Source organism: Aythya marila (genome assembly GCF_965140915.1).
Source record: "Aythya marila genome assembly, chromosome: 5".
NCBI lineage: Eukaryota > Metazoa > Chordata > Aves > Anseriformes > Anatidae > Aythya > Aythya marila.
The window spans coordinates 44,931,449-44,958,200 of NC_139046.1; the positions used below are offsets into that span (position 1 = coordinate 44,931,449).

General features: G+C 34.8%; 1 protein-coding gene across 3 annotated transcripts in view; it reads left to right on the forward strand.

The window, feature by feature from the left end:
- Positions 1 to 26,752, forward strand: part of NPAS3 (neuronal PAS domain protein 3) — a gene marked incomplete at its 3' end in the record, with an annotated part of 610,700 nt that overhangs the window by 420,221 nt on the left and 163,727 nt on the right. For all 3 annotated transcript variants that reach the window (XM_082761139.1, XM_082761140.1, XM_082761138.1), the window contains one exon: positions 6,145 to 6,234. In XM_082761139.1, the coding sequence (XP_082617265.1) occupies positions 6,145 to 6,234 (90 nt within the window). The remainder of the gene's footprint in view (positions 1 to 6,144; positions 6,235 to 26,752) is intronic.

The window sequence follows — 26,752 nt, forward strand, 5'->3', positions numbered from 1 at the left end:
ATCCTTTAAGCTCATACTTTTGCATCATCTTTTTTTTCCTGCAGTTGTTTTCTTGCCAAATAAACATTGCTTTCTTGCCAAATATGTGTCATTGATTCTCAAGGAGTCTATGGTCATATAACCATAGGACCATTATGGTGGACTGTAATTAAAAAATGGCAGTGGTATGAGAGTTGAAAACAGAATTTTCTATTTGTTGGGATTCTTACAGTATAGTAAAAAGCTTGTAGCCCGAAGAACACTGCAGTAAGCCCTATGTCTTTTTATTTTGTTCAGGCTTTGTTCTTGTTGTTCTTTGCAAGGTATTAATAAGACTAAAGAGGAGGAATAAAGCTTTTAGAAATTTTTGTAAGTCAGTAGATGATCAAACTTCAATCATTCATTTTTATTGGTGTATCAAGTACATCACATGTAAAATTGCATTTCCAATAATAATACTCTAGTTGTCTCACAGTACTTATTTGTGAAAGCCCAAGGTCAGATTTTCTGCCTAAATACCTATGCTTTTGTATGTTGGTGTTGCTGGAGGCTATTACTCTGATGTCTTAATAGTGAGAGCACACTGGATGGGCATTGAAGCATTGAATCCGATTTCTGTTAGCTGCTGTTTGTACCATCCATTTCATTTGAGACCCCTGCCCAAGAATGGCTGCCATTTTAAAATGAAACTTATGGTTTTGTTGTTGACCTTAAGCCATGCTATAACACAATAAATACATTATGTAATGATATGTTTATTGCAAGAGAGGGACTATTTGCTTTAATAAGTGTCAGTTGCATCTTATACTGCCTCTCATTTAAGAAACAGTAAAATATTTTTGCTGTTATTGAACGTTGTATGTTTAATTGGTGACAGGCTTTGTCCTCAAATTAATGCCTAGCTCCAGTTATAGTATCATTATGTCATAACAGTGAAAAATTCTAATTAAGATGATCTGTTTGCCAGGAAAAAGTTTAGTATATCAATTAATCTATTTTATCAGGGGGAGTACTCCCTACCTCAGCCCCTATCAGAGCCTGAGCTATGAGAAAAACATCACAGATGCATGCTGCATTGGACAAAGAACACATGCATGCATTTAAATCATGTATATCTTACTTTTTACTGATGTAATTGTGAAATATGTTCTTTTTGCATTCATAATTAGGGGGTGGAACAGATGGTGAAGGCTTAGTTTAAAATAATCTGTCATTAAAATAACCTAGCCTACTGGTAATTCTTCACTCTAACTGGAGTTTAGGTCAGTGTAACAGGGTTTTTTGCAGTGTTGGAATACACTAAAAGGAATTAGGGACTTCATGGATAGTATGAAATATGAGGATATTCTCCAGAAGGACACTGTAGTAAGACCCCAGTGAATTAAATTTGTCTGTAGTGGGAATATGCAAAAATAGCAGGGACAAAATTCCTCTGACAAATATAAATTCATTTAGTGCAATGCATTATACATTAGCACATATTCGGTCAAAGTGGTACAGTGGGTTTCATATCCTGAAAGGAAATAACCTCACTATTCTACAACTACTGTAAGAGACACTTAGTATTTTGGGTTAAAATCCAGTGTTTTACATTTTCATATTACTCTGATGTCAGAGGACATAAATTATAATTATTGGCATTATTATTCGGAGATGCTGTAGGTAGTGACTTTTACATTTGAGTCTCACTTCCTTCATGTCTACCACATTTAATTGCTGGTATGTGACAAAGGAAATCTTATATCAGTCCTGTCTCTCTAGTTTAGAACAGTTTTCAGAAATAAGAAAACCAGCTCAATAAATCAGATAGTTGTATGTCTTTAAAGCATTTATTTTAGTGTTTCCTCTAAGATTTCATTCTCTACCAGCTTTGAAAGAAAGCATATAGGTTTCAGCATGGTATTATGATAAATCTTCTCAAGGAGGGGCGAGCATTAACATTTGTGTCGGTTCTTTTTCATCTTAATCCAACCTTGGTTAATAATCAGAAAATTCTACATAGTGGGTAAGAAGAAGTAATTAACCCTTTGACCCCAGAATCTTAATTGGCGCCTGTTGAAAACAGTGGGGCAGTTTAAAAAAAATAAAAAATAAATTAAAAGTAACCTGTGGTGATTGAAACAGCACAATATATAATGGTTTTCTGAAATCAGAAGTACTGGGGAGCTTCAGCTTTAATCACGATTTGCATATAACCAGTAAGAGTAGGTTTAAAGAAGAAGTTGCCAGTCTTCCTTAAATTTAATTGTGCTTAAAATTGACAGGTGGGGTCACCCTTACCATTTTTAAGGTATCACACTATATGGGATAGCACTAAGTTTATGAAAATCAACCTCATTTAAAAAAAAAAAAAAATAAAAAAAAATGAATCCAATTATACTTTCCTAACAGAAAATGCTATACCTTGATATGCTCTTCCAATGAAAACCAGCTATGTAATGAATACTGGTTGCCTTTTCAGGACTTACTTCTATTCAACTATTTCTATAGTTGATCATAACTTCAGAGCTGTGGAACAGAACAGTAAAACTGTTCAGAAATTCCAGCAGGAAATGACACTATGGTGCTCAGTTTAAAAGAGGGGCTTAAAAGCTGACTAAACCTGGTACACTTCTCACATTTATTGTTTTCTTAGCTATACAAATGTAGTATGAATAATGCTTCCAAAGATTTTTCATTAAAACAAAATTGTTTGTAAATAAGTAGTGTACAATGATATCATATACTCTTTTTCAGTATATAATATAACCTTTGTTATGTTGTCTGCCACCTTTCTCTGAAGTCTGGTGCTCTCTTGGCATGCACAAAGGACATACGCTTTATGAAAAATTGAAAAATTTCAACACGCATTACTTAAATAATAAATATTCATAAATAATACCTATGAATAACGAATGAGACAGTCCTTCAGAACTACTGTTTGACCTGTATAAGGAACAACAACATTGTCACAAAAGTGGTCCATCTCAGCCCTTTCATACTGGCGGGAGGAACTGCCTTGTATTGGACAGTGGCCATTCCTTCCCCATTTTTTATGTTCATTTTTCTTTTGTATGAGCACTTGAGCTTAGTTCTTCTAATGTCTTTGCATTTGGGGCATGGAAGTAGTTAGCTGTTCCATTAGCTATCAATCAGTGGCTTTTTCAAAATATAATTAAATAATCTGTCAAATTGTCTCTATTGAACAAAGTGCTGAACTATGTCAGTATTTGTACTGAAACATAACTTCAGGGAGCAAGGAAAGGAAATGGAGAAAGAAGGCATGACCACCACATAGTAAGCCTCAGTTGGCTTAATGAAGTGATTTTGTGATGTGGGAAATGACTAGTCATGCATGAAGCAAAAAGGAGTAACGGGTATGCTCACTCTCCCTGCCAATCTATCAGTGATGCCTTCTTTGTACCTCGCTTGTGAAACTAGGAGGTGAGTAAGGAATAGTCTCTCAGAAGGAAGCAGATGAACAGGATAAAGAATTAAAACTGTTTAATGGAAGGAAAGATTTGGAGTAGATGAAATGGAAAAATAAGAAGGGAATGATGTTGCTTAACATTTCTGACTTCAGGACTCTTCCCAGTTGCTGGTGACTGCAAATTTAAACTATGAAAGTTGTAATTTCTTTTTGCTCGTGTAGACCTGAGATTAATTTATTTATATTGTTTCCAGCAAAACTGGTTTTAGACAGTTCCAAGACAACAGTGAGGAAAACAATTATGCCTAGTCAGTGTTAAAAGCTTTATACCAACTTGTTTCATTAGGAAGACTGAGTTTCTAAATAAAATGGTGCTTACTGAAAAAAGAAGCATGACAGCCATTAATGACTTGGAGAATTATTTTTTGCTGTTCTCACAAAACTCTATGCCAGATAATTACACAGTGATATAGTGTACTAAACAGAACAGATCATAAATGTGCTGAAACTGTGTGGACCCTTTTTCCAGTAAAAGAGCGAGGGGACCACGCAAACTAAAAGCCTGAATATATTTAAAAAAAAAAAAAAAAGAGAGAGAGACGAGGAAAATTGTTTTTATATGATACACAAAAATTGATAACATTTCTTTCTTCGGTATATTAATGAACCAACAAGATAATGTGATTCCAAAAAACAGTCTTCAGCACATTACTTATACAAGTAATTACAGGGAATATCACCTGTCATGGCCATGCCAATGTGTAACAACCTGAGGTTAGATAGAAACTTCTGGTAGGCTTGTCATTACCTACGTTGCCAGTATTGGTATTTCAAATCCCTATTTTCAATCACCTAGTTACACACTGACAGATCCAGGAAGACCAGCCACTGCTGATAGGCCATTAGTCTGATTCAGTATGGCAATTTATTGTTGCTCTTGGAGAATGGCGTTCTAGTAAGGACATATATAGGTGGCCAGGGAATCAGTGTGACAGTCTTCTAACAGAGAATTAAACCAATTTCCTCAGAGGAACATGGGACAGAGTATCAGGAAAACTTAAACCAAGACCCTTAAAGATTTACTCTTCTGGTCTTTCTGTGACAGGGAAAGTGGGTAGCAGCGGAAGAAATGATACATAGCTGGGGAGATCAAAGGTTTTGATTGTCCTTGTATAGATCTAAGTTTGAACTTCACTGTTCCAAATTTTCCACCTGTTATTGATGTTAAAATTCAAGGAACTAATGTTAATCATTTGAAAAGAAATGATGATGATTTACAAGAGGCCATAAATGGCTTGCATAATATAAATGTGAAGGAAATCTATGCAGATTTACATTTTTATTAATTCATAAATATAAATTAGTCTTTTTTTTAACGCAGCAAGAGTTTGTATTCCAATATGTGGTATATTCTTTTTAGAAAACACATTTGAACTAATTTCAGCACCTACTATATCAGAAAGGGGAGAACACTTCCCAAAGACAATTTCTGACTAGCAATGTGTTAGAAATTAATCAAGGAGCAGAAAAATCAATAAAATTAAAAAGCCTAAAAAATCACTGTTCTGTATGTGAAAAGGAACAAAAAAATTACATGACTTCGTTGTCACATTTTTCTTCAAATTTGTGTACCTTTTTTTTTTTTCCTCCAAAATCATGTTGGTCTCTCAAATGGTACAGTTATATTTTTGCTTTACCTTTATGTCAAAACAATGTTTTGAATGGGACTTTTTGGGATTGTTTCTTGCTCATCTTAACGTCTGGGGAGTTTCTTATTCCCTGAGTTATTTTAGCATTTGCAGTTTCTATGATTTTGTGATTTTACTTTTTCAATAGTAAATACATTTTTTTTTTGTTGTTAATAATCAGACTCATAAAAAGCATAAAACATATACTATATAAAACACAGTTTCTTCCTACTGAAGATTTGCTTATGTTCCTAGAGGTATATTTTCATCTTGATGTGCAGTGATTTACTCCACATGTCAGTTTAGAATATAGTCCTTTGTTTATTAACTGCAGTCATGTTTCAAAAGGTATGCATTAATCTGTGCAGTCATATTTGGATTTTTGCAGTTGCAATGGAAACTGTATGCAAAGACCTGAACCTGTCAAAATAAAATCTGATCTAGAGTTTTACACCAAAGAGATGAAATTCATAATATTTCTGTAGACCTAAGCTGTAAACATATTTGACAGTAATCTGCTGATTGGCTTTGTTTGTTGCCTCACAAAAGGAAAATTGTGTGTGTGTATGTGTATGTAATCCTCAATTAATTAACAAATTATTGAGGTCCATAGTGATTTGAATTATGATAGAATTTTATTTTATCTTTTTCAGTTTTTGTAAGTGAAAATTCTCTGCTTTGATTCTGCAGAGTCTGGGGGGATCTTCGTACATACTGTTTGATTGGAAGGTTGTTTGTTTCTCTTATTTATTTCTTCCTGTTAAAAAATAAAATAAAATAGAAGAACACTTTATTTTTCCATATTCCTTCTATATGCAAATGAGATAATTTTGTATAGTATATGGCAGATGTAAGCATGACAGTAAGTCCTTGAACTTTGGAGTATAATCATATGTTGATTTTTAATATGTAAATTTTGTAAAGGAATTATCTTAATGATTCAAATCAAAACCACAGAAATCTGAATATTTTGCACAATTTTTTTCTGTGATGCCTTTGTTTGTATCCATTTATGTCTAGAACTTGGAATTTTAATTATCTATTCACTTTTCTTTTCTTCCTCTGCAGTCCCTGGATGGATTTGTATTTGCACTAAATCAAGAAGGAAAATTTTTGTACATTTCAGAAACTGTCTCCATCTATTTAGGCCTGTCCCAAGTAAGTACATGCTTTCAATTCTAAAGTATACTTGTGTGTGATGTGTTCTTCTATTTATCATTCTAAGAGAAAAAATAGCCTGGTTTCTGTATTTTGCATGGATTATTGAATTAGTTTTTTTTTCAAATTGCATCTGGTTCATTCTGAGATGTAATTGAAAAACTCGTCTACCAGCATTGGACATTCAAATAAGATAAACTTGTGCCTGAAAACTTTTTGCCATGAAGGGTCATTATTAATTTATTGAGAACAAATGAAGTTTCTTTTCTCGGTTGTTTTGAACTTTAAACCTCTGTACCTGATAGGAAAGGGACACGCTAATAGTACTTCCCTTGTGTCCTATTACTGGATGTTTATGGAGTACCCTGCATTATCCAGGGAGCTGACACAATGACAGGGAGTCATTTGGAGTCAAGAAATGCTGAAAGAGACCATTAAAATGTCTTGCAGGGAGGGTTCGAACAAGGACATATTTTGCCGCTTCCTCAAATGTTCACTAATATAAAATATATATATATATATATATATATATATATATATGTATAGTAGTTGTTTTTCTTTTGTTATTGTTGACAACTGCTTTTCAAAGATTAAAAGACAAGACAAAAACAGAGGGAAATTTGCTTGTTGATGCTTATTCCTAAACCTGCTGCATCACACATCTTTAGGCAGAATAGCTTCTCTCTACTTGGGCTTAGAAATGCAGCAGAAACATTTTGCATGATGATTTTCAGGGTAAGATATCTACTTCTATTGCAGATACCCAGAGGAGAAAAAATATGATATAATATTTATTTCAGCTCCTTTAAATTGGTACCCATACTGCTATGACAAGGCAACTATTATCACTGCTAACTATTAGTTTTGCTGTGCTTCAACAATAACAAAATGAGAAATTTTAACTTTTGTTGAAGAAAAGGACTAATTTTAAATATTATCTTGTGAGAATCAGAATAGAGGTTCATTAATTCCTCAAAAAAAAGTGTGAGCAATTGGCTAAAATAAGTTCAGTAATTGTTATTTTGTGCTGGCTTTAGCAAGCCAAATAATAGAAATGGAAACAGATCTGTTTTAAACTCATATCCGTATTCTTGTCTCTCATTAAAGCCCCTCGTTTTGTAATAGACTTTAATCCCTGCCTTAATCTGTTTGGGAGTTGGTATCAGGAATCTCAGATTTTGAAATCAGTGTGCTACCATGTTGCTAATACAGTAAAGAATCAGAACTTTAATGTTTATTATTGTCTTATGCTCATATTAATCTGTTTTATGCATAGTATCCAACAAAGTTTAATAAGCCAGTAAAGAAGAAGGATGGATAATTAGTTTAAGCAGGTAAATGCTAATTAGGAAACTCCTGAAAGGCATCCATTATACACTAGCTTAAAACAAATTTTACAGCCCTGGTTAGTGGTGTAATCCAAATTCTGTCAAGGCAACTGCATTTTCTGTAATTGAGATGTGTATGTTTGCTTTGCATAACAGATGGCTCTGTATGCTTAGACTGATAGCTAGGAAAATAATAATTGCATTATTCTGGCCAAAAGAATATTAGCTCTTGGGTTTTGGCCATTTCAGTCAGTCCTCCTGCCAGCACAGCATATGCACATATATGGATTGGATTTTCAAGGAAATTGATGCATCTGGAATAGTGTGGCCATCTGAAATATCATCTGTTCAAGAAAAATTTGGCTTTAACCCTATGCTAGTCTCTTGTTAAAAGCATTTTCTGCCAGTGCCTTTTTAACTATAGGACTCGGTAAATCTTTCCTTACTCTGAACTTATATCATGTTGGTGAGGCTTTACACTTCATCTTGATCCCCATATACATTTCAAGCAAGGGTTCAGATAAATTAAGAAATTTTCTTTGCATGTTAGAGTATTTGATATATCAGTGCAAGTGTTTCCTTGCATTCACTGCTGAGGGTATTGATGGAAAAACTACAAACAAAAAAATAAATCACAATCAGGACTGTGGATTTTAATACAATAACAGGTTCTATCTGCTGAGACCCACTAAAATATCTGTAGTTTTCATTGCTTTTCTCTTCTGTCTTTATGGCAATACTTTGTATTTCTCAGACCTATTATATTTATATTTTTTATGTATTGTTTGGTTGGTATACTGTTGTATAACTAGGTCTCCAGCAATGATGAAAGGAATGCTGTAGCTACTTGACTCTAAATCGCTATTCAAAGTGATTTTTCTTGGGGGGGTTGGGGGGGAGGGGAAGGCAAGAATATCCTTAAAAGCATTCCTCAGATGGTACTTTGAAATGTCCATTACAACAGTCTTAATTCTGAATTTCTGGAAAGGTGCTACATAATACATGTGGTATTTCATTTCTTGCACAGCACATAAATATTGACAGGTCCTGATCTTGATACAAGCCCCTGCCCCCCTATATTTGTATGGAACCTCCAGACAATTTTGCATTGCTGAAGGTGTGAATCATCATTCTGAAGTCCTAACTTCAGAGTTTTACTTCTAGTCAAATGCCTTGTTAGAGGCTTAATCCTTTTTATTATTTTTTTTCCTTCTTTTTAAACTAGTATTCATGGAAATAATTTGTAATATGTTTAATGCTTACAAGGAAAATATCTAATGTTTCTTAGCTAAAGGAAAATAGGCAATGTACCCAATCTGTGCAGGTATAAAGAGTTTTTCACTGAACCCAATTTTTCTCTTTTCTGAACATTGAAAGCCAGTGGTAGAAAACAAATGGATGCTGATATTGTAAGATAGCTGTAAGGCTAATAGTAAAGAAATCAAAGAGTAAACAAAAATAACAATAAACATTCTTCTGACATTACAATGGATGTACCTTGCATGTAGAGACCCATAGATGCATATGTTTTGAACATTTTATCTCCCAGCTAAAGCTAACCAAGAATTTTGTTAGTTTGGCAGACATGGATTTTTTTTTTTTCAGAGAATTTCTTTGTGGGACTGCAATCAGAACTTTTTCAGAGGACACAGACACGTTTTGAAGTAGAGAGAAAGATACCATGTTAGCTGAAAATGAGGACTGAGAGAAGGAAGAGAATAAAGAAAACAGACGGGGGGGGAGGGGGGGGGGGCAAAATATCCCAGTTATATATCCAGTCTGTATAAATTGCCACAGATGAATTATACTTGGGGCAAGCCAGAATACTCCAATGTACTTTCCAGTATTAAGTAGTTTAAGGATCTGCAGTGTTCGCTGGAAAACCCAGGCATGAATGAACCATGCACTGCAACAAGGATTTCTTTTCTGGGCAATGTGACTTGTGACCGTGTAGTTTACCATTGTGCCAATACAGTTTCTTACACTGCACCTCTGTAGTGATGTTTTGTCTTCATCTGCTTTCTGACATTTTCAAGTTAGCAGTTAATTTTTTATGTGAAGGTAACAGCCATTGTTTTGAACACCCAGCTCCAGGTTTCTTTTAAGAAATGGGATGAGGCATTCAAGCCACTCCTTCGGGCACTTGGAAGTTGATATGAGTACCTACCTAATTTCAGTTCTTTTACAAAGTCTCTGCATTTGAGACTTAGTACAAAAATATGCTGATACAAGCAGTAAAAAATGAGGAGAAAATTTCATCTAGAATAGAGGATAAAATTAACAGATGTATGGGGTTCCAGAGTCTATAGAAAATATTATGGACTGATAAACTAGCTAGGATACTTTTATTTTCAGGAAACAAATTCTTAATCATCTCTCACCAACATTTGAAATCAACAAGGGTGTTATGCATATTTCCTCTTCTATGAAGTCCACACCTTAAAGTAAAATATTTCCTACCTTTGCTCCTGCTTGTACAGAACACAGACCAGGTTTTTAAATTGGCCTGTTGAAAAGAAAGCTCACTAAAAAGAGCAGTGCAGCTGCAGACATAATAAGAGATGATAGAGGTGAAGAAAAAACAGTAACAATAAATTGTTGAGATTTTGTGCTTTTTTAAAACAAAGCAGGCAAAGCCAACAGGTATTTAATGTGTGTACTGTGTTATTAATAGCACAACCTATCTTCTTATTTTGGGTTTCTGTGCATTTGTTCTATGAAATGGGAAATAAAATTATAGCCACGGCACACAAGTACAAGGTCAAATAAATGACAGTACTCAGTCTATTTGTGAAGCTATTCTGAAAAAGAACCATGGTGCCAAATGTGGTTTATTTGAATAATAAAGAAGAATTAGATTCCCCTGATAACTTGGCTGAGGGCCAATAAATCACTAGAGGTTAAGAATGCCTTGCAACAGCCATGTATTTCTTTTTCTTTTACGAAGCGTAAACCTCAACTACTATGCTCTACCTGTTTTTCAATGCAAATTAACTTCAGGTTAGTAGATGCTTAAAGGATTGCTTTGTGCTCTGTTTCCTTAAAAAATAGTGTAAATCAAAACTTGCACTGATTCTGTAGGTTCTACCTTAATTTCCCACTGTACCATTACCTAAATAAAAGTAATAATAATAATAAAAAAAAAAAGCCAGGAACTTCACAGAAAAACTACATTTCTTTAAGCAAATTCAAACAGTAGCCAAATGAGAAAAGTTTTTTGTTTGTTTGTTTTAGTGTTCTAAATTTATACAGTAGAATAAATAGAATAGCTTCTACTCATCTAGTAAATAGTTGCACCAGCATTGCTAATTTTTGATTAGCTTGATCCCTTTAAAATTTATTAAATGAAAGCCTGGGAAATTCTGTGTTGGTCATGTGTTATTGAAGTTTTTTTTCTCTGCATGTTCAGCTAAGTTCATTTGCTTTTATCTTTTATGCTAAAAGAAGAAGGTGAGCAAGGGAGGAACTCTTTTGAAACAGAGTGGCCCTGAGGATTTTGAGAGCAGAAAGAAAATATAAGTATCAAAATAATTCAGAAACAGTACAAGGCACGGTGGCACATTATCAATTTACAACATTTAAATTGATAAATGTTTGGTGGTGAAGGCCTACAAGGGCACTTTGAAAAGCAAATAGCGACCTGGTGAAGAAATTGATTTTTCCCCCCCGAAAATGACTGCATGATGCATCATTTGACTGCATGCTGTCCAAGTGCTTGACAGAGATAATCTCAGCAATCCCACGGGTGACCTTATCGTTCTCACCAGGGCAACTTTGTCTAGGTTCTGACTTTGTGCATGTCAAGGTTTCTTCAGGCAGGATCCTTAGGGGGAAAAAGTTCCTCTGTTCGATCCAGATATTGAACTGCTCTTCAAGGCACTCCCCCACCCCGAAAAAGGCAAGCTTGTTTCTTTTTTTCATAATTATGAATGAACTGAACAAGAGCAAATATCTACAGACACAGTATCTTTGCTGAAGCCATTATTGCCTTTTCAGTGTAGTTTAGTTTAGTTCTTAAAGGAGAAAGGGTACCTGCCATTAGAGGTTATCAGACACAGCTGAAAGATTCCAAAACATATGGCAGCCTTCCACCATAACAAAAATATCCTGTTTGCTTGCTTTCTTGCACTCGGTCTTCTCAGCTTTATTTGTTCTTAGGAGAAGATTTTGCCATTGTTATAGTATTTTGCTTTAGTGCCAATAATTTTTTCTTTATTCTTTTCTTTTTTTTTAAATCCCTATCCCAACCCAAGAACTTTTAAGACAACTCAAGTGCAAATGACAAGCTGACAGAAGTCCTGAACATCAACATCAATATGCATAATTTTGCATAGACACTCTGTAACAACCTTCACTCTATCATCTTGAAGTGATCCAAAACACTTCGCCTGTTTTACCTGGTTATCACAAAACTGTTTTTGTCTAGCATAGAGGAATATATTGCCCAGACTGTGAAGAATAAAAGCATATAAACATTTGCAGGATTTTTCAAGGTATTTTATATAATGAACAAATTCTTTTTTGTGCATAGGTTATAATGGTTAATTATAATTACTGATTAGGAACCTATGGAAAGCAGCAAATGTTATGCTCTGTTTGGTACCCCAAAGCTGCTTTACCCACTGCCTTTGACACCCACAGTTCAGCATTCAACCTCTTTTACCTCTTTCTTTCATCCACAACATTAATTCTGAGTGAACAAGACGTGCTTCCTTGCTTTTGACAAGATTTGCTGCAGTCTCATGCGACAAAAACCCAACACTCATTCCAGATTCAGAAAGTAGGATTTATAACAGCATTTTAATTTAATGTTGGATGTCGAACATATAAAGAGATCACAGTAGTACTAGAGCTGAAAATTGATGCCTTTTTTATTAGTGTCCTCTCAGAAGTGGGTGAGCCGCTGTTTGTGCAATGGAGCACAGAGCACCACAGTCAGATGAATGAGGATATGCTATCTGCAAGGAATCATATTTCAAACCACTGTCTGCTTCTATTGATGTGCTCAGAGTTGAAAGGTTATGCTAGTAAATGCCATCAGAATTTTCAGCATTAGAAATCTGTGGAATAATCCGCTGACTGTCACTTTGTAGTCAGCCAAATGCAGTATATAGTGCTGCTTTGCTCATTTATTAAGCTTGAAATTAACTTATTGTTACTAATCACGTTGTTTTGCTTATTCTTCTACAATACGCTTAAATACTGCCAACAGTGTTGTCTTATAGGCTCTGTTGAATATAGCGCTCTGTTGAGATAACTAAAGGAATCCAGAATGTCATTTTACATGAGAATCATGTTCCTCTTATTTATTCTTTTGAACATATTTTACCAGTCGTTGAAACTGAAACATTGAGAGCCTTTATGCAGAAGGAATTCACTAGTTAAAATGAATCACACAGATTCTCCGTGCTATAAAATAGAGCCTCATTGGTTTAATGTTTGAAGGCTGAAGACTTTTCATGTCACATAATAATTTCTAGCATTTGATGTTAAAAATAAGATTTTGATAAGGTATTTTCATTGCAATTGTTAACTCGTTCCAGTACTAAATAAGTAAAACCAAGAACATTAGCAATCAGACCAATTTACTTTCTGGTAGATGAAATGTTTCCAGGTTGCTTTAAGGAAAATGTCTGGGAAAAATTAAGACAATTTAGCTATTTTACATTTGTCATTTCTATTAAAATGGAGACAAAGATTTTTCCTAAATTAACATTCATATTATCCAAATTAGCTACAGAGTAGTTTGGTATCTTTTTTGCATTGCATTGTAACATATTTGTGTGGAATTTGGTGGAACATTCTATATATAGTCATTTAGTAAAACAAACAGCTGTGGAATAATTGGGGGAGAAAAAGAGATACTGACAGGAAACATACAAATTTGTTATAGATATATTTTACATGCTGTCTGGGTACATATGAAGGAAAGAAACACACAAAATTAAGTAATTATTTGACCTTCTAAGAATAAGGTCAAAAAGTCATTCTACTAGCAAGCAACCAAAATTTCATTTCTCAAAGAATAAAAATGTGTAATTAATAGATTCTGATTAATAGTGAGAAAACATGCTTTTGAGTACTTCCAAGATGTACTGATACTGAAACTTATTCTCTTTTACATGTCTATTTGAGCCAGGGCAAGTGAAAGTCCTGACCCAAGTTTTCTGTGATGTACGAAAAGATCCAAGATTTGTAGCAGTGAAACAGTACAGGTTTACTCAGCATTCACAAACATTTAAGAAAGAATAGGTCAGGCCACACAAACTCAAGGATTTGCTTAGGGTTATGAAATAAATAAAACAGTGCCTGTATGGTGTATCAAATCATCAAATTAATCTTGGCTAAAAATAACTCCGCAAAAAAAATAAGAAAATATTTTAAACTCGGATCTGTTCTGTGATATTTTCACCTGCAAATCTTCACTGACAGTTCTACCAGTCCAACTAAAGGGTTGCATATGAAAGCACAACATCAGGAATGAGCAGCTCAGAACAAGGATATCAGATGGGTCTTGATCTGTGTCTATCAGCATCTTCTATTACTATAGTCTGAGTCAGGATTTGCTGTTTTCAGTCAGAGTTGAGAGGAATCTCCTTCTGAGAAATAAAGAAAATACAGAATAGGAGAATTTAAGAAGAAAATAGCCTTATTAGAAGAGAGTAATTCCAAATTCTGCAGTGGAGATATTCTCCACAGAGTTAGTGGGGGATCTAGCCAAAGCTAGATATTTCCAAACTTTCTTCAGCCAACCCAAGAAAACCTCCAAATCAAAGTCTGATGGTGCTTAATCCTCAAGGTTTGGAGTGGAAATTCAGGATAATCACATTCATGTGCCATCTTCTAGTGCTAATCTATACTTTTTTTGTTACTCCCCATTTATCTTCAGCATTACAATAGACCTATAGTGCCTTAGCATTTTAACCTTATATTTTCCTGTAATTCTTTCCGGCATGTGAACTAGGATGCAATCCAAGAAATCCACTGCCCACATTCCAGTTGCACAAAGTGTGATTTCCACTTCCTGGTGAAGTACAATCTGAGAGGGAAATTAACTAGATTCGTTTCTGTGTTCAGGATAAAAAGCATCAGAAAAGTCATTATAGTTACTGTGAACTCATTTTTATCTTAGTTCCTCTGAGTTCTTCAACAGCATTCACATTAAAATTTCTTTCTACTATTTGCTTATACCTTTGCTTATACCTGCATTAATAACGACTAACTCAATTCCCCTTAGCAGTTTTTTTATGTATTGTTCTTATGTCACTGTCACAGAACGGACCCATAGAAGAGGCAGCTTAACGTCCTGTTGCAAGCTATGCCATTAGGACCCATACCAGCACATAGACTAGTGCTGTACTATTGTGAGCATAATTAAACAGTTTGGGGACAGGTAGAGCGTACTCTAGCTGTACTGGGACAGCCAAAGCCAGCTTTGCAGCAGAGATGCACTTCTATTGGCAACTAGAAGAGGGAGAGGAAAACAAAGGCTATATTTTCCCTTTCAAAAGACAGGAGCTCAGATGTGGCAAAAGAGTAGTCTGATAAACCTCCTGTGCCTAGAGTCAGAAAGTTAAAGCAGAAAGGAAAGGGAGAAAAAATCTTCTTTCAGCAGTGAAGGGATATGTCCAAGAGCAAGAATTATCCTCTTCTCTAGAGACAGGAGGCATGTGCATATATTGGAGGAGGCGGAATCAAAATAGTGTAAGCAAGGCAGACAAAAGAAATGCCTCTCTGTGCACAGACAGGAAAGGCATAGAAGATACATGGCGTACTGCCTCTACTCAGCAACTGAGAATCAGAGTCATGAGAAGACATTCTGCGTCTTCCTTACTAACCAAGAAAAATTTTGCCAACCCTTAATGTTCAGAGCTTATACCCCTGGATCAACTCAAATTATATGACTGGTTTAAAGTTATTAAGTATATGAAAATAATATTTTTTAAAAGCTTATTAACATTCTGGATTTTCCCAGCTTTTATGGCTTTACATTGTCAACTTTTCATTTCCATTGGCTACCAAAATGTTAGAAGTTTACTTTTATGTTTAAGAGATGTTTGAGACTTCTTGGCAATATTATGTTTCTATGGCCAGGCTTTTGAAGCTGCAATCAAACATCACATGGTTGGCAATAAAGGTGTGAGATCTGACAACAGTAAAATAGAAAGGGAAAACACTGGCGCTGTTTTTATTTGAATGAGATCACATTGATCTGTAAACTAATGTGGTATATAATGCTCATACTACATTCCAGTTAACTTTTGAGGATTTTGCATTAATAAATCTGGCCATGTGCTAATAAATTGTATGACAGTATTATTACCTATACTAATTATTTTCTGTTTAAGATTCTGTCTTTTGGGTGACAAGAGTAATTTCTAAGCTGAGTACTTCTGAATTAGGATGTAGCCAGTATAGCAAGGCATAGTCTGTACCTTTTCAAACTGCATTTCAGTAAGTTGTCTGTTTGGGGACAACACTTATTGATGTTTAATTAATAAATACAAAGTGATATACGTTCCTGGCATTCCTTGAATGACATTGTAGCTATCCATGTGTTCTTGTTAAACTTCCCTAATATATGCATAAGAAAGATGTGAATATTGTAAATTCACATATTGAGGCATCATGTACGCGTTATGACTGCAGGAGGAGATGCTTCATTTTCTAAATTTCATTAATGTAGTTGAAGAACAAGTAGCTTTTCCTCTTTTGTGCTCCTCCTTGCTTGACGTGAGTCTGATCCACAGCCTGTAATCAATGAAAAGCGTTCTCTGGTTTTTGAATGGCTGTTGACTTATTATATATTATCAACGTTGTCAATATGGTGCTTATGTCATAATGGGTATAAAGAGGTTTTTTTGAAGCTGTTAAGCAATATCTCTGTCCCTATTAGGAAATGACGTATGTCCCTATAAGGAAATGAATAAGAGTATGAGTCTGATTATTCTCTTTTGTTCCCTAAATTGGCTATAAATTGATTGTGTGTTTGTAAATGTTTTGGTCACAAGATAGCTTTATTTCTTTGTCCTGTCTCCAAGTGCATATATTGAGATTGAGTTAACTTGAATCTTCACTTTGTAAATGCAATTTAAAGAGTTCCTACATTAATGCTGTATACTTTATTTACCTTGACGTTATTTATTATACAGATGAAGTATCGTCTAAATACTGAGAAAGATGCTTACCAAAGACTTGACAATTTTCAGCGTCAGAGGGGTTGTCTAAAGCAAAATAATAGAAAACCTTCTCTATTGTGATAGGTATATATTTGATTAGTAGCATGCTTGGGAGAGTTGAACTATTATGATATTTTTTTACTTTAAAGTCATCTGTTTCCAATCTTCTTCTGATTCAATCTGTCCTCCTTGTTAGTTCCAAAATTCAATTTTGGTGTGTGTTGCTTAAGCACATAGTACCTTCCCTTCAGAATGCAATTCATGAGGACAATGGAAAATGGAAAGTAATTCACTCGCTGAACTGTACATAAGCAAATTTCAGGTTCTAGAGAGAGCTTCACTGAAATGGGCCTCTCTTACATGCTCATAGAAAGTTTAAGGTTTTATCTTTCCTGCATTTTGGCAGAATTAGTTCTACAGAAAAGGTTTCATACAGTTCAGATTGGACGAGCTAATAAACGATGTTCCAGAAATTTTGTTTGGCTAAATTAAAGCCAGTTACTTAATACTAGTTCTTTTCTCCTCATTTGGTATTATTGCACTCCTCTTGGTTTACCTACATTTGTGACTGTAAAAGACTCTTCTACATTTGTTGAAAGGCCACTGAGATGCATAGACTTAAAACAAACTATCGTGACACCGTCACCATGTTTATTCTGTTCAAGGTGGTTAGAAACCATTTAAATGGTATAAAGCTGTACTTAATTTGTGCAGTGATATTGCCAGTTCTGACAGTCCAGACATCATCCTCATAATGTTCTTGTGATACATCTCTGCAGATCAGGAAAGTCTGCAGCTTCCCCAGTAAGTGTGTAAATTCATGTGAAATAGGAAAAGAAACAGGAAAAAATAAAATCCCAGATATAAAAATATATTTTCTGTAGCTTGTTAATTAAAATTGACATTGTACGGTTTCAAGAGACTAGGAAAGGACACTGCCATTTTAATATGTTTTGAAATCTTTTCAGTTGAGCAGACAAAAAATCATGTAATTACTGGAATTCATTCAGAACTTTAGTAAAATCATAGGTCTTCAATGTTAAATAGCATATGTAGAAATTGAAGAAGCTAAACTGTAGATATTTCTAAAATGTCACAACTGCTTTGTTACACTAGATGATACGGGCTATCCCTTCATTGTTCTTCATTGTCATCTAGAACACCTGGGAATGTACTGTGAAAATAACAAAGAGTCTTTCTAAATAAGAGTAAAAAACAAAGACTTTGAAGGAGGTTATACATGCATTCTTATATTTGCTGTTTTGAATCAAGTTGTTGATGTGTGGTATGCTTTATTAGCATTAGCACCCATGTCACAGCAGTATCATAATTTGCATATAAACAATCAACATAATGGAAATATAAAATTCAGGGATTATTATTATTTTAAGTAAAACGCTTACCTATCCTGAAATGCATATATTTATTCTGTGTGTTTATAATTACAATATTCCCATGATAGTTGATAATTTTCTGATTCTGTTTTCTAGTCTCATTTAACTCCCATTTATTCTCTTGCATCCATGGTCTTCATTCAGCACTGGACATGTTAGTGAGCTGTTGTACAGGGGTTTTTTGGTTTTAACCTTCAAAGGAATTTAGCTGAGCAGATGCTACATTGAACTAGTCAGAGTAGAAAGGAAATGATATGGCTTTTAAAGGGCACATCTAGCATATCTACTGGGCTAAAGTAATTCTGGCAATGCTTCAAAGGATATAACTTTTGATAGTAAAGTAGGTAGGCTACAGAATGAAATCACATATGGCAAGCTGTCAAAGTCTTCCTACACATTCAGTACATTTATATAAGTGCAAATGGATGCTGCTTAGATGGAGTCCCTAGCAATTTCCTGTTAAATCTGCTTTAAGATTATCTGATGTTATTTGACTAAATTATCTGTGTAAAAGCTGGGGACAACTTTTATGATCAAATATTTAGAAATTAGTTTTCTTTTTGGCAGATAATCTGAAATATGAACTGCAATTGAATTAACACTTGGAAGCAAAGGGCTTTCAGTAATAGCAATTATATGAAAACAGGGATAATGAATTGCTGTATATCAACTTGAAGAGGACGTATTTATAGGTCAATGATGTCAATAGCTATAGTTCTCATAGACACCTCATTCTTACCCTTTTATTCCTTGCTAATGCTAAGCAGACACAGTTTTAACTTTTAATGAGATTGGTGTCTATGAGAATCTCATTTTACAATGGATGGGAATACATAGTTTACAAGGGATGGATATTTTTCACCTTTCAAAATTTAACAATAAAAACTGTTACCCTTTTACAGATGCTAACAGTTGATGATTAATCAAAAATACAAACTGCAGTACTTATTGCAAGGACAAGCTTTTAAGTCTAGTCTTTTTTTGGGGGGTGGGGATGGGTTCTGGGTGTGGGTGTGGGTATTATGTTCATTGTGATGTATAATGCTCTAGTATAATGACAAAATTCAGTATGCATTACAGGATAGAGCTAGCTGAATAGCTAGGAGACCAAAGCATTTTGTGATAATAATTGCATTTGGATAAATGGTTGTATGTGGTTTTGCATGCACGTATATTTATATATAATACCCCTATGTGTGTGGATCTGCATGGGTCTGTATGCTTAGAAGGACAATCTTGAGTGTTGACAAGTTATTTTCTTCTGTTCTGTACTACCCCACAGTAGTAAGAAATAAGGAATGTACAATTACAGCCCTACAGCTGCCCAGAGCACATATGTTTGTTCTCTGATTCTGGGACATGGGCCTCCTGAAAAGCTCTGATAGGCTGACGGATGTTTGATTTTACTGGGGGATGGTGCAGTGTGTGGTTGACTGGTAAAGGCTGTTTGCTAAGGACGGAGTCTAATGAGATTTGGCCATTGAAACTGAAAGCCCTTCAGACAGACATTTATATATTCATTCATTTGACCCTTCTTTCATACTTATGTTTATCAGCAGCATGTGTTGCATCACAGCTCTGTGGTTTCTTCCCCACCTCTGTATGCCAGATATAGGCAATCAACCCCTCAAGGTATACACATCTTGCACACAGGATCCAAGAGCAGAAAAGGAGTGCAACACATCACAGCTCTGGTGAGGTCTGCACCTCTCTTTGGGGCCCCAATAATTCAGCTGTAGTATCACACCAATGCCTTGTATCACTGGGGTCACTGTACCTATCATACCCTCGGCCCATTATCATAAGCATGGGGCATTATAGATTGTGTAAGAAAATTAAGAGAAGGTTTATGTTGACCTATTTTAAACAGCAGTTGCTTTCTCAGTGGCATATGACTTGGACAAATTTCAGTAGACTTTTATTGGAACGACAAATAGCATCTTGCTGGTATAAAAGCAACCCCATCTGCCAGTTTCAAGCCCATTTTCTGATAGAAATGAGAGTATGATGACTGCCCAAAGAAAGCCTTACTGTTTTAACACGAGTGGAAAAAAATACTGTTGTGTCTAGACTGAGCCTTAGCTGAAATTTTCTAAAATATTTAGTCTGAAACAGATGTGTATCCTGTAAAATTTTATTCTAAATAGTGGTAAATCTGACAATGTGACAAGGAACTGAAAACAGTTTTCTGAGTGGTAAGTGTTAAGTAATAATAACAAAAGGTAATGCTGCAAATTGTAATAGAGTATGAGTAGAAGAAAGGAAAAATATGTCATAACAAAGGCTTGAATCCTGCAAACATGCACACAAGAATTCTCATTGAAAGCTGTGAAACTAATGGTGTGTATAAAGCTATTCAATTAAATCTTTGAAGGATTGGAGCGTAGACTTTTGAACTGTGTGGACTCTCATTAAAATCAGCGGCAGTCTCACCAAATGCAAAATTTCTGGAGAGAAAACTGAGGACCAAAAACATAAACTCATGATATTTAAATTAAGTCAATAGTGAATATGCATTGATATAGAGTGTTATGGTTTGGTTTCTGTTTGCTGAGTTTGCCTCTATAAATTCCTAGAGTCAATGCATAGGTTACATGTCTGTTTGACCATTTGGCTAGTCAAAACTGTGAAAATACATGTGCTTATAAAAGTAGGAATTGGGGTTCAGCATTTATTTGACTTGTTACACTGAAAGGAGTTATTCAAGTGTGTCTTGGTGTATATATTTAAAATACAGATACAAAACATCTGAATTTTAGAAACCTTAACTAGACATCTAAAATAGTTGGCATTGAACAATAGCTCCTGCCCAGGAAACAAACAAAACAGGGAAGAATGTGTCAAAAACCATCAGTCTCTTGTTGGCCCTGAGCCAGGAAAGCAGGCAGATTTCATATTGAATTGAAAGCTCAGCATATTTGAACATTGTGGCCTCAGCTGTGATAGAGTATTACATTTTAAAATTAGGATATTTGCCTATAACAAGGAAAGTTTTGGTGTTTCTGCAGATTGCTTTCCCAGAAATAGTGTGTAAGGGTAGGCAAATGAGAAATAGACATATCCCATTGTAAACACAATTTTACAAACCAACTCATTACCAAAATAGAAACTTGATTATCAGTGCTGTATATGCACAACTTGGAAAGGATCAACTTTGACACCTCTCCCCTCAGGAGACTGAGATTTATACTACACAGATGCAGAGAATTGAGTCCAAATCCACTTGATTTCATCCATAGAGTAACAAAAGGTTTCTCATGGGATGAAGGCTTGATACAGTCCCTGAGCAGGAATAACGTAGATTAAACAATCACTGATCCAAAATATAAACACTTATTTTCCATTTGTTCCTTTGGCTCCACAGTGAGCAGCAAGCATGAATTAAAAAGAGCAAGAATTCCCTTCACACAGCAATGCTCCATGGCATATTCCCTTTTCTCCTAGAGAAGGTGCCCAAAGTTCACTCTATGTGGTGAGAACTGAGGGATAGAGATGGGCAAACTAAAGTCCAGAAATCATCTGCTTCTGTTCCTCATGTGAATAAATGAAATCAGGGATATGGTGTGAGGGAAATCTGAAATGCTGGTGTTACCTTTCCCAATACCCGCAGACGTAAAACACAAGTGCAAATGAAAGTAGCAGAAAGCTAATTGTTACATAAGCACAGTTGAATGGAAATGTAGAACAGAAATGATAGTTCTGGATCATGTTCTGGAGTCAAGGCTTCCTCTCTCACAGATACTCGGCTTCAGAAATCACATTGGTTGTAGAGTTTCTCATTCTTCCCTGCTGGTACATTTGATAGATTATTTGAAACTGTTTTCAAGATTTTACTTAAGAGAGCTATGGTGTGATTTCTAGCTTACAGCACGCCATAAGCAATTCTTCTTGTTGTACCTCCATTTGAGCTATAAGTTCTGCCTCAGCAGTGGATTCATTCCACTATGTTAATTTGCTGACATGTTATTACAGTGGTATGATTTCCTTCATCTCCTATGACACCATTAGTGTTGGTTTTCCTTTGTAAATGAGAATGGATTCACATATTACAGAACTAAGGTATCTATTGCAAATAGCAAAATTTTAAAATAGAAGTAAAGATAAAAGGACTTGGCTTTGTTTTTCCGATGAACTTCTGGTGGTTCAAAAAGAAAAATAACTCCGTGACCACTAATAGAAAAGAGTTAAATGTTCCACATATATATAAAAAAACATAGCTACTGAACTTCACCTTGCATGTTATCTGTATGCTAAGGAGAACAGCCTTTCATCCTTCAGGACTGTATTATATATTAGAGTGTGTTTGTTTTACCTATGGAAAGTATATTTTCATTGCCTTTTCACAACATGCTTTTTGGCGAGTTATGTTTTGCACATATTTAAATGTGTTAAATAAGCTCTGATATAAAAGGTATCTAATTGGAGACAAATAATCCTTTTAAACTAAACAGCAAAAATGTCTATTGTTAGGAGGTGTGATTGTAACATGCACTGCTTGTGAGAAAGTTTTTGCATTAGGTGCTTGTAAACTGCTCAATTTATAGTTCTGTATGAAATCATAGGGTTGATTGTTTTATTATATTTCAGTGTAAATTTTTCATCCATTTCAGTTCAAGTAACATTCTCACAGAATACAGGTTTTGTACTGATATGATGTTTCCTAGCTGTAGGCATGGCCTGTCCCTACTACTGGCTGTAATTTACTTTTTGGTCTCTGTCGCCTTGAGCTTGCCTTCTGACTAGTTTGTTGAATGATGTGCTAATCCATTATATTTTTCAGACAAGTGTATCGACCAGTATAAACAGACTGGAGGGCACAAACCTAAATGAAAGCTATACTTCCTTGAATCATTTAAAAAGCTCCTGCAGTGGTGGCAGTGCAAAATAACTTTTCTCTGTACATTAAATATAAGGAGGAAATTTCAATAAATAAAATAAAGATTGTGGGGAGTTGGGTGGAAATAGAAGCTTTGTGAGCACATTATGCTTCTTTTCTTATGGATGTATTTAGTTACAAAAAGAAGACACAAGTTAGCCACTTTAGAACATGCTTCTAGATGATAAATTTGAAACTGAGCCCCAAGCCCTGCATTATTTGCCATTTTCCATTGTCCAGACACACTCAGAACACATAATACATGTTTGAAGTCATGTACTGAATTGAAACATTTGTATACAAATGAAGATGGGAGAGTAACCTATACAACTGGCAACACTAAGGCAAAAGATGCAGATTTCTGAGCTTTTTCTCTATAGGACACAGGTGGGAAGGCATTGCAGAATCCAATACCTGTCCATGAAAAATGTCCTCAGGTAATTTATCTTAAAAAGAAATATCAGTAGAGTGGGTGACTTCAATTTGTACAGCTGGTGCCAGATACTCAAGTTCCTGCCTGTCAAGAAGTGAATTAAAATTACAATAGCAACAGGAACTTTTGGTTAGTAATTCAAATCTAATCTGTGCACACAAGTGATATTATGGAAAATGATGTTTTTCAATTAAAATTACAACTCTACAAAACTGTAGTAATCCCATGACAGCAAGAAAGGGGATCATTTTTCCTTCAAGGCACATTTGATTCTTGTCTCATTTGGAAATAGTTAAGCTATGAATTACCAGAATTTCCACAGACTTAAGAGAGACAAACTTTAAAACAAAACAAAAACAAACAAAAAAAAACTATATCTCCCTATATCTCTCCAGAAACAGAAGATTTTGAGGAAGAGAATTGGAGATTTCTTTCCTAGATGAAATCTTTTAAAAATATTTTTCTTTCATTTTTAGCAGACTTTCATTCCAGCAGACTGACAGCAAAATGGTCAGATTTCTATTTACTAATTCACTGTCAAGGTTTCTGTGCTTTTTTATATCACAGATTTCAACTTCTTAATCTCGATGAAGGCTATTGCCTACTAGCTACTCCCGCAAACTGTAATGCTTAATACTCATTCAGACATCATATAGGTTTCAGAGAGTTTCAAAAATCTGCTCTTATGCTTTTTTTTCCACAGAGTTAAAAGACCAAAATTCCCTTACAATCACAAATGCATACGTGATACTAAGCATTTTTGTCCTTTCTGTATTTTTGGGTTACTTGAACTGATGATACTTGCTTGCCCACTTCTTCCAAGAAGAATAGCTTTGTTAGTCTTGAATTTGTCATGAAATCATGATATAAATGACTGTTTGGCCATTGACTTCAGAAAATATTTTTATGAAGTTCTGATATATATATGGTTTTGAAGTGCAGTTTACATTTGAATTAAAGGAATAGTGCTTTTTTTTTTTTTTTTTTTTTTTTTTTTTAACCTAGAGGAGCACAGGGTTCTTCATTTCTTTCATTTTGTTTCTAGCATTTCTTTAATTTTGTACAGTTGTCTTCACAGATTATGGGTATGAGCGACATATTAGCAGGTGTGTTCTTTCCAAATATGGCTGCTATTATTTTAATTAGTGTCTGCTGGTATTCAGAAAACTTAGTTTGAAATGAGCCTTACCTTTCTGACCATTTCTTCCCAGCCTATGAAGTATTTTAATCCATTTGTGCTTTCAAACTGAGGTAGTCATCCTTCACATCAAAATATCTGCACCTTATCAAGATCAAAGCTGTCCAAACTTGACTTTGCATCTACACAGATGGTTGTAAACATGACACCGGAATATTGCTTTGGCTTCACTTGACAGAACTGAAAATTGTCCATGCAGAACTATCCAGAATTTGTAGAAGATGTTATTCTTAAGTTTATTGTTTATGAATATAGCAAAGAGATTAGAAGCAATAGCTATCTATGTCAGTTTAAAGAAAAATGTGTTATTTGCTTCATTTCAGTGTTTCACAGAGAGAAATTACTGAGTAGGAATTGATCTCTATGCAGGAGGAGGAAGGGAATGCTTGTAGATTTTTCAGCCAATTTTAAGTATTTTTGAAATAACATATTCATAGCTAGTACGTGCAATAAATAATATGCACCATCATTAAAGCAGGAATTATTTTTGAGTTGAGGCCTAGTAAATGTTTTCTACATAAAATACAAATTCAAAAGGGCTAGTATATTCTTGAAATCTGTATTTCAGAGCATATCACTTAAAACATGATGTGCAGAAAACAATGTTTCCTTTACGTAGCTCAGGGATTTGCATAGGACTTTGCTGTTTTGTGAATTCCGATCAGCATAGAAACTGGCATACCATGCTTAACTTCCCATATACCTTCAGTTTGGTTTTGTCTTCAGTTTGGTTTTGTCTTCTTTTATGGAGAGGAAGGTACAACCATTTGCACTGCTTAAAGGCATGTTTCTTTCTAACCTCTGCTTTCTGAAATCACTGTTATTAAGATCTTTCCTCTGCGTTTCCCCCTCCCGTCTCAATATGTCCTCCTGTTTCCCCCTCCTGCAAGAATACGTACACACACATATGCCTATCTGTGTAACAGTTCCTAATCATTCAGCCTTCTGTTTTATAACTGTGTAAGGTGTACTGGTAGATGTTGGAGGATTTTGAAGGGAGTACTTGCATGTTTTTGTTGGATTATTTACATAGCAGGGAAATTGTTTTACATGTGATTAATACAAAAATAACCACTAAATAAAGCAGTTTAGGCTGATGGGAAGAAAAAGCTCCCTGAAGTAAGAACTACAAAAAACAGTCTGTAAAAGAAAGAACATAAATGCTTCACATGATAGAGAGGTTATATCAGCTGTTTAATTGTAGCTGAGAAATAAGTACACTCCACATGCTGAAATGTCTCCTTGGTGCTTTACATTCAGGAAAGAAATACTTGTTTTACTGCACTGTTTCTAATGAAAGGACTGTATCTACATATTTTTTTTCCTGAGTACTGGCAGAAGACATTGAAAGATGAAGTGTCAAATTATTTGTTTTCCCCTCATAGCACTGCATACCCATGAGAAGTGATTTTGTTGTTGTTTTTGTTGTTTTAGAGTAAATAAAATGAATTATATCACAGCCATGCTTTGTGGCAGATGGGTAATAAAGTCTTCAGCAGAACAAACCTGCCCTGTTCAGTGTGCTGAGTGCTACTAAACAAATAATGTCAGATGCATATGGGGTTGGCCAACAGGAATTGAAAATTACCGTTTGCAACACAAAAACACCTAGTTTGAATCAAGAGACAAAGTACCTTGGGGGGCTTCAGAGTTGTGATTTGGCATAGATAGGTGACTTATTTAGCTGTCTTCTAAAGCAAATCACACGCTTCCTTTTAACTGAAATTTTCAGTCCGTACTGTGAAAAGAATCAATATGTACTAAAAATGCTGCCTTATCATTTATTAAAAAATACAAACAACTTTATATTAAGAACAGGCAGTTGAATGAAAATGTGACCCTATAATATGAAAATACAACCCTATCTGTTACAATTCAATATGTACTATTTAAGCTTCTATTTCTTTTCAAATACTTTTTTTTTTTAATATCCAAATTTTATTTACCCTTCAAAATGTAGAAGAATCTTTTGATTGTACAGAACAAAAAATGTTGTTTTGTGTTCATTTGATCTTTATTTTACTTCTTATCAGACAAGTAGCCAGTGCCTGCTCAGTTTGGCTTTTGTGTTGATAGTAAACAGTCTCCCACTGGGCCAAAAAATATTTTT